This window comes from Grampus griseus (assembly GCF_964374135.1).
Source record: "Grampus griseus genome assembly, chromosome: X".
NCBI lineage: Eukaryota > Metazoa > Chordata > Mammalia > Artiodactyla > Delphinidae > Grampus > Grampus griseus.
Genome location: NC_138999.1, coordinates 43,366,585 through 43,379,633, shown reverse-complemented (window position 1 = coordinate 43,379,633; position 13,049 = coordinate 43,366,585). Strand labels below are relative to the sequence as shown.

The 13,049-nt window shown below is 41.3% G+C and overlaps 1 protein-coding gene across 1 annotated transcript in view; it reads right to left on the bottom strand.

Annotated features, from left to right (window-relative positions):
* CCNB3 (cyclin B3) overlaps positions 1–12,598 on the bottom strand; it is a gene marked incomplete at its 5' end in the record, with an annotated part of 51,013 nt that extends 38,415 nt beyond the window's left edge. Inside the window, 2 exons of the mRNA XM_082682048.1 lie at positions 2,183–2,269; positions 12,503–12,598. Coding sequence (XP_082538174.1) covers positions 2,183–2,269; positions 12,503–12,598 — 183 coding nt within the window. The remainder of the gene's footprint in view (positions 1–2,182; positions 2,270–12,502) is intronic.
* Between the last annotated feature and the right edge of the window lie 451 nt (positions 12,599–13,049).

Genomic DNA, 13,049 nt, shown 5'->3' with positions numbered 1-13,049 from the left:
GTGCGTTCTTGGCAGGAGAGAGGTGGAGACCCTAATCCCCAGGGTGAAACTTTCAACTTGCCATATGTGAAGGTTCAAAGCACTAATATTTTCAGATCTAAGCTCAAGGGGACCTTTACCAGTATCTCCCCATAATTCTTTCACCAAAAAATAGGAAAATAGAGATGACAATCCTACTGGCAAAAAATAATTTAGGAAATAGACTTTATCTCCTCATCCACTGGCTTTGGACCAGCTCTAACAAATCAAAAGTCCTTCCCATGCTGAAAGGATAAAGGAGAGGGAAAAAAAGAACGCTCACAGCAGACTAACTAATTAAAACAGATCAGCTCTTTTGGCAAGCCAGGACCTCACTGTGGTGAATGTTGAGGAGAAGACAGATATGGGGACATGAAAACGAAGTAATATTGACAGGAAGAAGCAAATCATCATAAAGGGAAACCCCAAAATTCAGAGAGAAAAGAGTCCTCAATCCTCAAAGAAATGAGCTCAGACGTCTGCAGAAATGCCCAACCCTGGAATGGCTTAGGTACACTGTAATGATAGAACTTTGTCTGGAAAGCACCAAAGATCATTCAAGGTGACCAGGACTTGAACACAAAAGGGAAATGGGCTTTCTGAGCTTCTGAAAAGCTAGAGGCAGAGATACTGCTCAGGGATGACTTGCATCCCCAACCCTGGACAAGTATGTGGCCTAACAGATGTTGAATTCAGTTGGAGAATCAGGAGGGTCCTAGCATGTGTTTCCTATTAATTTATTTGTGTTTGTTCTTTATGAATGATGACATAAACTTCACAACAAAAAGAGGACTGAGACATGGCAGGAAAGTTTTTCATATGCGGTTAGACTTTGCTTTGCACAGTGTCACTGGACTCCCATCAGGGACTCTGGAGGCCAAGGGAAGCTACATTAAGATGAGCTGCATCTGCTTCTGATTTCTGTGGCTACCTTATTTCAACCAAGTTTCTAGAGCCATGGTTAAATAAGTCAGGAAATGAATCTAACCTTACAGGTCTGTGTGGGAGGTAGCTCTTTCAAGCAATCTAGAGTAAATCTGATTATGCAGGAAGCTGTAACACAATCATACATGTTGTAATCTGCATGGGGAAAAGACTGTTTTAGCACAAAGGTGGTCACATAGCATCTAAAGAGCAGAGATACAAAGGGGAGAACTTTGCCAATGCTTATCCAATCCTGCCCAAGGGGGTAAAATATTATCTAGCAGATGTAAGAATTCTGGTAGCCACAGAAGGACACTATTATAGAGGGCAGGATAGGGTCCACTAGGGTTCTCTGTATCCTAGATGAAACAGACTTCAAAAACAACATTGGGCAAGTCTTTATCTGTGAAGTGGAGATAATTATAGTATCTGCCTCAAAGGATTTTATGAGGATTAAGTGAGTGGATACAGGGAAAAATGCTTAGAATAGTGCTTGACACGTGGTAAACACTCAGGAGACATCAGTTATTATTATTTTCTAAGACAAAAGATTACCTCTGACTCAATTCTATATTCAGTTAGTAACTTTCTAACTAGTAAATTTTTTTTGCTGGTGCCTTAATAACATCAGAAGGGAGGTAACTTGGAAGTGAACTCAGGAATTCTAGTCAAAATTGAGTTTCTAGATCTCCATAGTTGAAAACCAGATCATGGAACTGTGGTCATCAATGGTTCTGTACATCAGACGACATTTTTGATTGTCACTATGACTTGGATGCTGCTGGAACTTAATGCTAGGGACCAGGAATGCTGGCTGAAGTCAGTCATATACAATAGAAAAACTTTGCTGTTCAAAATGTCCATAGTGCTTGAACTGATAAACACTGCCCTAGACTACAATGAATCTACCAAAGTACTTACCTCCAAGGCCTATGCAACCAGCTGAGCCACCTCTGGACTTTATCTAAATGCAAGATCCCAAAGTTCTCATATTTCTCTACAATTTCATACCTGATAATCACTCATACTGCTTCCAGAGAGCTCCATCAATTAATCCAGATGGTATGTGGCAGCAGAAGAGCCACTGCAGTTTCTGAAATTGGGTCATTGATTCCAAATAAAATTGGCTCTCAACATTCTAGAGAGGGTCAGAGTTTGGTAAACTGGAAAGGTCCCTCAAGGAAGAGGCTGTGTAAACCTTATGCAACACCATGGCAGAGAACTGGACTGGCATACTCACGTTGGTGAGATCTTCAAAAGCTGACCTCTTTTTGAGTGGTCCCTGAGGTGAAGATGGAGATATCTTTGCTTGGTAATTCTCCTCTCTCTAAAAAAGTAAAAGAGGTAAATGCGTATATCCAATTGTGAACAGTCTTTTCAGGGACGTCAGGTCATCTTTGGGGCTCAGGGGGGGAATGGCTGAATCTCCAAGCAACTGTAGACGCCTATAATAAACCCCAATAAACCACAACAAAAGGAAATTTTGGAACCCACTGCTTAGACAGTCACTGAAGGAGGTAATCATTGATGATAGGGACAAGGCTGGGAGGAGAAAAGATAACTGTCAGTGTAACTCTCAGAATGAGTAAACTAGCTTGATGAAGCTAATTTTCTCTCTTACTCCTCTCATATTCATGGCTATACTAGCCAAGATTAACCATCACCACCCCCACCACCCTGCAACTCCCAGTCATTCCTTTAATATGGACATTCCCAGTTAAATTAGTTCAATAATTTAACAAAATTTAAGTGTCTCTTATGTTAAGTAGTTGATTTAAGACATTCTCAATAAGGACAATAACACACATACCTAGATACTGATCCAGGATCAGCTCTTTATTAGGTATTGACCTCGCACAAGTCACTTAGTTTCTGAGACTCAATTGCCTCATCAGTAAAACTGGAATAATAACCTACCGCATTTGAGGACCAAATAAGAGAAAACATGTTTTTTAAAAATCTATATAAAGTATAAATGGGCAGAAATAGTATTTTAAAAGTATATAGTCCAGGCTGATGGGTGGGGCTGGGTTTCCTCCCTGTTAGTTGTTTGGCCTGAGACACCTCAACACTAGAGCCTACCCGGATCTTTGGTGGGGCTAATGGCAGACTCTCGGAGGGCTCACACCAAGGAGTACTTCTCAGAAATTCTGCCAGTGTCCTTGTCCCCACGGTGAGCCACAGCCATCCTCCGCCTCTGCAGGAGACCATCCAACGCTAGCAGCTCCACATGTATGAAACTTGGAAGCTGTCACTCCACCCTAATAACAACTAGAAAATCAACAACTCTTACTGGATCTGTAAGAGAAGGTGGTGGACACAGGGCAAATTGCTGCCTCCAAGATTGAAGAGACAGTTTTTTGGAATCGGGAAGATGGGGGAAGAGTAAGACGCAGAGATCACCTAACTCCCCACAGATACAACAGAAATATATCTACACGTGGAACAACTCCTACAGAACACCTACTGAACGCTGGCAGAAGACCTCAGACTTACAAAAAGGCAAGAAAATCTCCACGTAGCTGGGTAGGGCAAAAGAATAAAGAATAAACAGAGACAAAAGGATAGGGACGGGACCTGCACCAGTGGGAGGGAGCTGTGAAGGAGGAAAGGTTTCCACACACTAAGAAGCCCCTTCGAGGGCGGAGGCTGCGGGTGGCGGAGGGGGAAGCTTCGGGGCCGTGGAGGAGAGCACAGTAACAGGGCTGCAGAGGGCAAAGCGGAGAGATTCCCACACAGAGGATCGGTGCCGACTGCAACTCACCAGCCCGAGAGGCTGATCTGCTCACCCGCCGGGGTGGGCGGGGGCTGAGAGCTGAGGCTCGGGCTTCGGTCGGATCCCAGGGAGAGGACTGGGGTTGGCGGCGTGAACACAGCCTGCCGGGGGTTAGTGCACTACGGCTAGCCGGGAGGGAGTCCGGGGAAAAGTCTGGACCTGCCGAAGAGGCAAGAGACTTTTTGTTCCCTCTTTGTTTCCTGGTGCGAGAGGAGAGGGGATTAAGAGTGCTGCTTAAAGGAGCTCCAGAGACGGGTGCAAGCCGCAGCTAACAGTGCGGACCCCAAAGACGGGCATGAGACGCTAAGGCTGCTGCTGCCGCCACCAAGAACCCTGTGTGTGAGCACAGGTCACTATCCACACCTCCCTTTGGGGGAGACTGTGCAGCCCGCCACTGCCAGGGTCCCGGGATCCAGGGACAATTTCCGAGGGAGAACGCATGGCGCGCCTCAGTCTGGTGCAACGTCCCGCTGGCTTCTGCTGCCATAGGTTCGCCCCACATCTGCACCCCTCCCTCCCCCCGGCCTGAGTGAGACAGAGTCCCCGAAGCAGCTGCTCCTTTAACCCCGTCCTGTCTGAGTGAAGAACAGATGCCCTGCGGGACCTACACGCAGAGGCAGGGCCAAATCCAAAGCTGAGCCCCGGAAGCTGTGGTAACAAAGAAGAGAAAGGGAAATCTCTCCCAGCAGCCTCAGAAGCAGCGGATTAATGCTCCACAATCAACTTGATGTACCCTGCATCTGTGGAATACACGAATAGACAACGAATCATCCCAAACTGAGGAGGTGGACTTTGAGAGCAAGATTTATTATTTTTCCCCTTTTCCTCTTTATCTGAGTGGGTATGTGTATGCTTCTGTGTGAGATTTTGTCTGTATAGCTTTGCTTTCACCATTTGTCCTAGGGTTCTATCCGTCCGTTTTATTGTTTGTTTTGTTTTTCTTTTAAAAAAATTATTCTTAATAATTATTTTTTATTTTAATAACTTTATTTTATTTTATCTTACTTTATTTTATTTTATCCTCTTTCATCTTTCTTTTCTTTCTTCCTTCCTCCCTCTCTCTCTTTCTCTCTTTCTACTTTTTCTCCCTTTTATTCTGAGCCATGTGGATGAAAGGCTCTTGGTGCTGCATCCAGGAGTCAGTGCTGTGCCTCTGAGGTGGGAGAGCCAACGTCAGGACACTGGTTCACAAGAGACCTCCCAGCTCCACATAATATCAAATGGCGAAAATCTCCCAGAGATCTCCATCTCAACACAAGCACCCAACTTCACTCAACGACCATCAAGCTACAGTGCTGGACATCCTATGCCAAACAACTAGCAAGACAGTAACACAACTCCACCCATTAGCAGAGAGGTTGCCTAAAATCATAATAAGTCCACAGACACCCCAAAACACACCAACAGACATGGACCTGCCCACCAGAAAGACAAGATCCAGCCTCATCCACGAGAACATAGGCACTAGTCCCCTCCACCAGGAAGCCTACACAACCCACTGAACCAACTTTAGCCACTGGGGACACACACCAAAAACAATGCGAACTATGAACCTGCAGCCTGCAGAAAGGAGACCCCAAACACAGCAAGATAAGCAAAATGAGAAGACAGAAAATCACACAGCACATTAAGGAGCAAGGAAAAAACCCACCAGACCTAACAAATGAAGAGGAAATTGGCAGTCTACCTGAAAAAGAATTCAGAATAATGATAGTAAAGATGATCCAAAATCTTGGAAATAGAATAGACAAAATGCAAGAAACATTTAACAAGGACCTAGAAGAACTAAAGATGAAACAAGCAACAATGAACAACACAATAAATGAAATTAACAATACTCTAGATGGGATCAATAGCAGAATAACTGAGGCAGAAGAACAGATAAGTGACTTGGAAGATAAAATAGTGGAAATAACTACTGCACAGCAGAATAAAGAAAAGAGAATGAAAAGAATCGAGGACAGTCTCAGAGACTTCTGGGACAACATTAAACGCACCAACATTCGAATTATAGGGGTTCCAGAAGAAGAAGAGAAAAAGAAAGGGACTGAGAAAATATTTGAAGAGATTATAGTTGAAAACTTCCCTAATATGGGAAAGGAAATACTTAATCAACTCCAGGAAGCACAGAGAGTCCCATACAGGATAAATCCGAGGTGAAATATGCCAAGACACATATTAATCAAACTGTCAAAAATTAAATACAAAGAAAACATATTAAAAGCAGCAAGGGAAAAACAACAAATAACACACAAGGGAATCCCCATAAGGTTAACAGCTGATCTTTCAGCAGAAACTCTGCAGGCCAGAAGGGACTGGCAGGACATACTTAAAGTGATGAAGGAGAAAAACCAACAACCAAGATTACTCTAAACATCAAGGATCTCATTCAGATTTGATGGAGATATTAAAACCTTTACAGACAAGCAAAAGCTGAGAGAGTTCAGCACCACCAAACCAGCTTTACAATGAATGCTAAAGGAACTTCTCTAGGCAAGGAACACAAGAGAAGGAAAAGCCCTACAATAACAAACCCAAAACAATTAAGAAAATGGGAATAGGAACATACATATCGATAATTACCTTAAATTAAATGGATTAAATGCTCCCACCAAAAGACACAGACTGGCTGAATGGATACAAAAACAAGAACCATATATATGCTGTCTACAAGAGACCCACTTCAGGACTAGAGACACATGCAGACTGAAAGTGAGAGGATGGAAAAAGATATTCCATGCAAATGGAAACAAAAAGAAAGCTGGAGTAGCAATTCTCATATAAGACAAAAGAGACTTTAAAATAAAGACTATTACAAGAGACAGAGAAGGACACTACATAATGATCAAGGGATCAATCCAAGAAGAAGATATAACAATTGTAAATATTTATGCACCCAACATAGGAGCACCTCAATACATACGGCAAATACTAACAGCCATAAAAGGGAAATCGAAAGTAACATAGTCATAGTAGGGGACTTCAACACCCCACTTTCACCAATGGACATATCAACCAAAATGAAAATAAATAAGGAAACACAAGCTTTAAATGATACATTGAACAAGATAGACTTAATTGATATTTATAGGACATTCCATCCAAAAACAACAGAAAACACATTTTTCTCAAGTGCTCATGGAACATTCTCCAGGATAGATCATATCTTGGGTCACAAATCAAGCCTTGGTAAATTTAAGAAAATTGAAATTGTATCAAGTATCTTTTCCGACCACAATGCTATGAGACTAGATATCAATTACAGGAAAAGATCTGTAAGAAATACAAACACATGGAGGCTAAACAATACACTACTTAATAACGAAGTGATCACTGAAGAAATCAAAGAGGAAATAAAAAAATACCTAGAAACAAATGACAATGGAGACACGACAACCCAAAACCTATGGGATGCAGCAAAAGCAGTTCTAAGAGGGAAGTTTATAGCAATACAATCCTACCTTAAGAAACAGGAAACATCTCGAATAAACAACCTATCCTTGCACCTAAAGCAATTAGAGAAAGAAGAACAAAAAAACCCCAAAGTTAGCAGAAGGAAAGAAATCATAAAGATCAGACCAGAAATAAATGAAAAAGAAATGAAGGAAATGATAGCAAAGATCAATAAAACTGAAAGGTGCTTCTTTGACAAGATATACAAAATTGATAAACCAGTAGTCAGACTCATCAAGAAGAAAAGGAAGAAGACTCAAATCAATAGAATTAGAAATGAAAAAGGAGAAGTAACAACTGACATTGCAGAAATACAAAAGATCATGAGCGATTACTACAAGCAACTTTATGGCAATAAAATGGACAACCTGGAAGAAATGGACAAATTCTTAGAAAAGCACAACCTGCCAAGACTGAATCAGGAAGAAATAGAAAATATGAACAGACCAATCACAAGCACTGAAATTGAAACTGTGATTAAAAATCTTCCAACAAACAAAAGCCCAGGACCAGATGGCTTCACAGGAGAATTCTATCAAATATTTAGAGAAGAGCTAACACCTATCCTCAAACTCTTCCAAAATATAGCTGAGGCAGGAACACTCCCAAACTCATTCTACGAGGCCACCATCACCCTGACACCAAAACCAGACAAGGATGTCACAAAGAAAGAAAACTACAGGCCAATATCACTGATGAACATAGATGCAAAAATCCTCAACAAAATACTAGCAAACAGAATCCAACAACACATTAAAAGGATCATACACCATGATCAAGTGGGGTTTATTCCAGGAATGCAAGGATTCTTCAATATATGCAAATCAATAAACGTGATACACCATATTAACAAATTGAAGGAGAAAAACCATATGATCTCAATAGAGGCAGAGAAAGCTTTCGACAAAATTCAACACCCATTTATGATAAAAATCCTCCAGTAAGTAGGCATAGAGGGAACTTTCTTCAACATAATAAAGGCCATATATGACTAACCTACAGCCAACACCGTCCTCATTGGTGAAAAACTGAAAGCATTTCCACTAAGATCAGGAACAAGAAAAGGTTGCCCACTCTCACCACTCTTATTCAACATAGTTTTGGAAGTTTTAGCCACAGCAATCAGAGAAGAGAAGGAAATAAAAGGAATCCAAATCAGAAAAGAAGAAGTAAAGCTGTCACTGTTTGCAGGTGACATGATACTATGCATGTCACCTGAGAATCCTAAAGATGCTACCAGAAAAGTACTAGAGCTAATCACTGAATTTGGTAAAGTAGCAGGATACAAGATTAATGCACAGAAATCTCTGGCATTCCTATACACTAATGATGAAAACTCTGAAAGTGAAATCAAGAAAACACACGCATTTACCACTGCAACAAAAAGAATAAAATATCTAGGAAAAAACCTACTTAAGGAGACAAAAGACCTGTATGCAGAAAAGTATAAGACACTGATGAAAGAAACTAAAGATGTTACAAGTAGATGGAGAGATATACCATGTTCTTGGATTGGAAGAATCAACATTGTGAAAATGCCTCTACTACCCAAAGCAATCTACTGATTCAGTGCAATCCCTATCAAACTACCACTGGCATTTTTCACAGAACTAGAACAAAAAATTTCACAACTTGTATGGAAACACAAAAGACCCCGAATAGCCAAAGCAATCTTGAGAACGAAAAACAGAGCTGGAGGAATCAGGCTCCCTGACTTTAGACTATACTGCAAAGCTACAGTAATCAAGACAGTATGGTACTGGCACAAAAACAGAAATATAGAGCGATGGCACAGGATAGGAAGCCCAGAGCTAAACCCACGCACATATGGTCACCTTATCTTTGATAAAGGAGGCAGGAATGTACAGTGGAGAAAGAACAGCCTTTTCAATAAGTGGTGCTGGGAAAACTGGACAGCTACATGGAAAAGAATGAGATTAGATCACTCCCTAACACCATACACAAAAATAAGCTCAAAATGGATTAAAGACCTAAGTGTAAGGCCAGTAACTCTCAAACTCTTAAAGGAAAACATAGGCAGAACACTGACATAAATCACAGCAAGATCCTTTTTGACCCACCTCCCAGAGAAATAGAAATTAAAAAAAAAAAATAAACAAATGGGACCTAATGAAACTTCAAAGCTTTTGCACAGCAAAGGAAACCATAAACAAGACCAAAAGACAACCCTCAGAATGGGAGAAAATATTTGCAAATGAAGCAACTAACAAAGGATTAATCTCCAAAATTTAGAAGCAGCTCATTCAGCTCAACAACAAACAACCCAATCCAAAAATGGGCAGAAGACCTAATAGACATTTCTCCAAAGAAGTTATACAGACTGCCAACAAACACATGAAAGAATGCTCAACATCATTAATCATTAGAGAAATGCAAATCAAAACTACAATGAGATATTATCTCACACCAGTCAGAATGGCCATCATCAAAAAATCTAGAAACAATATATGCTGGAGAGGGTGTGGAGAATAGGGAACACTCTTGCACTGCTGGTGGGAATGTGAATTGGTACAGCCACTATGGAGAACAGTATGGAGGTTCCTTAAAAAACTAAAAAGAGAACTACCATATGACCCAACAATCCCACTACTGGGCATATACCCTGAGAAAACCATAATTCAAAAAGAGTCAGGTACCACAATGTTCATTGCAGCTCTATTTACAATAGCCAGGACATGGAAGCAACCTACATGTCCATGGACAGATGAATGGATTAAGAACATGTGGCACATATATACAATGGAATATTACTCAGCCATAAAAAGAAATGAAATTGAGATATTTGTAGTGAGGTGGATGGACCTAGAGTCTGTCATACAGAGTGAAGTAAGTCAGAAAGAGAAAAACAAATACCGTATGCTAACACACATATATATATGGAATCTAAAAAAAAAAAAAAGGTTATAAAGAACCTAGCAGCAGGACGGGAATAAAGACGCAAACCTACTAGAAAATGGACTTGAGGACACGGGGAGGGGGAAGGGTAAGCTGGGATGAAGTGAGAGAGTGGCATGGATGTATATACACTACCAAATATAAAATCGATAGCTAGTGGGATGCAGCCGCATAGCACAGTGAGATCAGCTCGGTGCTCTGTGACTACCTAGAGGGGTGGGATAGGGAGGGTGGGAGGGAGGGAGACGCAAGAGGGAAGAGATATGGGAACATATGTATATGTATAACTGATTCACTTTGTTATAAAGCAGAAACTAACACACCATTGTAAGGCAATTATACTCCAATAAAGATGTAAAAAAAAAAGTATATAGTCCAATATGTTTTTAAACCTCATAGGGGAAATTTTGTATTTTAAGAAAGGAGTTTGGTAATTCATATTAATCTCTTTTAGTGTATACAAGGGAGAGATGGGGGAAAGGAGGAAGGGTGAGTATTTTGGATCAAAGGGAGCTTCCTTTCTAGGTAGTGTTTATCTACACATGCCTTACCCCACTCCCAAATGAGCAAGACTATCTCTGTGGGGTTAGAGGTTAAGGTAAATCACGCTGTAGGGCTTTTCTGTTCCCTAACAGTTTTTATTTGGTGAAAGTCTCCTAAGTATCAGATTTCCTTTATGAATTGAGAACCCTGCCCTACCTATGTCAGAGAGTTGTTATAATATGAAGCAGAACATTGAGGTCAGACCATTTATTTTCCCTGTTCTCTATTTACATCATGGACAGTTAGCACATGACACAGTAAGTGATTACAAATTTAGAGAACTGGATTCATATTACAATAGAACAATCTAGCACAGTGGAGCAATCCTGAAAGAGCTGAGAATTACTTCTGTTTTTTAATTGATTAAGCTAAGAAATAAGTAAACTATTAGTCTCTTATCTAGTTCATGATAAATAATCCTAGTGGAAATAATTAGCAAAAAATAAATTACTATTTTCTCTCAAATTGGCTAAGAAATTAACTGTTGGTCTGTTATCCAATTCCTACTTAGTATTACTGGTAGAAATAACCAGCCCCAAATAAAATCAATGGGTGAAACTGAACTCAATAAAATTTATATTTGCAAGATGTGCCCTGAGAGAGTTGGATTTAGAAAAATAACTGCCACAGAAGAAAACTTACAGTGGCAGGACTCTAATTGGAAAATTTGATATGGACAAAAATCTGATCAATGTATCAAATCTTTCTTGCCAAATTTACATAGGAAAAACACATTTGGCCCCTCCAAGAAAATCATTTCAGTGAGACAAAAATGAAAATGATTAGAAAGTGTTTATCTGTGCTGAGAGAAAACCAATCAAGGAAAATAAATTGGCCTAATGATGTTTGCTCCAGGAAATACTCTTTTTTTTTTTTTTTTTTTTGGCGGTACGCGGGCCTCTCATTTGTTGTGGCCTCTCCCACTGTGGAGCACAGGCTCCAGACGCGCAGGCTCAGCAGCCATGGCTCACAGGCCCAGCCACTGCGCGGCATGTGGGATCTTCCCGAACCGGGGCACGAATCCGTGTCCCCTGCATCAGCAGGCGGACTCTCAACCACTGCGCCAGCAGGGAAGCCCCAGGAAATACTCTCTTAATGACAATTCATCAGGTTAGTAAAATTCTGATTAAAATATGAATGATGAGGAACATAGAACATCACAGGGTCGGAATGACAAACTATCCACAAGGTCAAAACAGCAGGCTTGGGCTTCCCCGGTGGCGCAGTGGTTGAGAGTCCGCCTGCCGATGCAGGGGACACGGGTTCGTGCCCTGGTCCGGGAGGATCCCACATGCTGCGGAGCGGCTGGGCCTGTGAGCCATGGCCGCTGGGCCTGCGCGTCCGGAGCCTGTGCTCCGCAACGGGAGAGGCCACAGAAGTGAGAGGCATGCGTGCCACAGCAGTGAGAGGCACGTGTACTGCAAAAAAAAAAAAAAAAAAAAAAAAAAAAACCTCAAAATGGGCCCATTCTTCAAATTTAATAGCTGTAAAAAGCATTATAATACATTTGTTGACCTAGTCTTCATACTCTCCCCAGGATGTACCAAGCAGCCACCTGGCAAGGTGCTTTGAGCATCTCAGAGAGAGTAAGAGTATAGATGTGATCACTAATGAGAACTGAGTATTGTTTGCTTTTGAAGGTTATGGAGGACGGCCTTCATCTTAGCCATGTATTTACAGGAAAGAAGAGTTGACACTTTCCCCCTAAGTCCTAATTTGATGGTCTTCTCCAACTACAAGGTCTGCCACCCTTTCCCACTTTCTCAGATTAAACCACACATATTTCAAAAGATGTAGGGATGAGCATAGGGACTGAACCAACACAGGAAGAGCTTATATGAAACACTGTTGGGAGGGACAGCTTGCTCTAACCTTTTCAGATGGGCCATGATCACTGGGCACAATTTTGCTGGACTGAGATTTCTTAGTCTCACGTCTGGAGCGTTGGGGTGGTAGTGGCAGTGGCATTTCTTATGGATTCAGCAGCATCTATCCAAGGCAGGGCTGCAATCAGAAAAGGACTCTTTAAAACACCATTCACCAGAAATATCAGAATTCTCTGGAGATCCTTGAGAAAACCCAGTCTCTCTGTAGCATCCCTAGGAGAAAACATACTTTGATTTAAGCAGATCTGGGCTCAAATCTTGGTTCTACCACACTTAACCATGGGCAAGTGACTTAAACTCCCTAGGCTTCAGTTATCTCATCTGTAAAATGGAGATAAGTATACGTACCTCTGCAGGGCACTGTTCAAATTAAATGAGATACTCTATGTAAAAAGCTCAGTACAGTGCCTGCCACCCCCTGTGGGCACTGGGACTGTGGCCTAGCCCCTAGTTTAGCCTAGGAACACTGGGGACAAATTAACAGTTTTGCATTGAAAATAATCAAGAACATGACAGATCATATAGTATGGAGG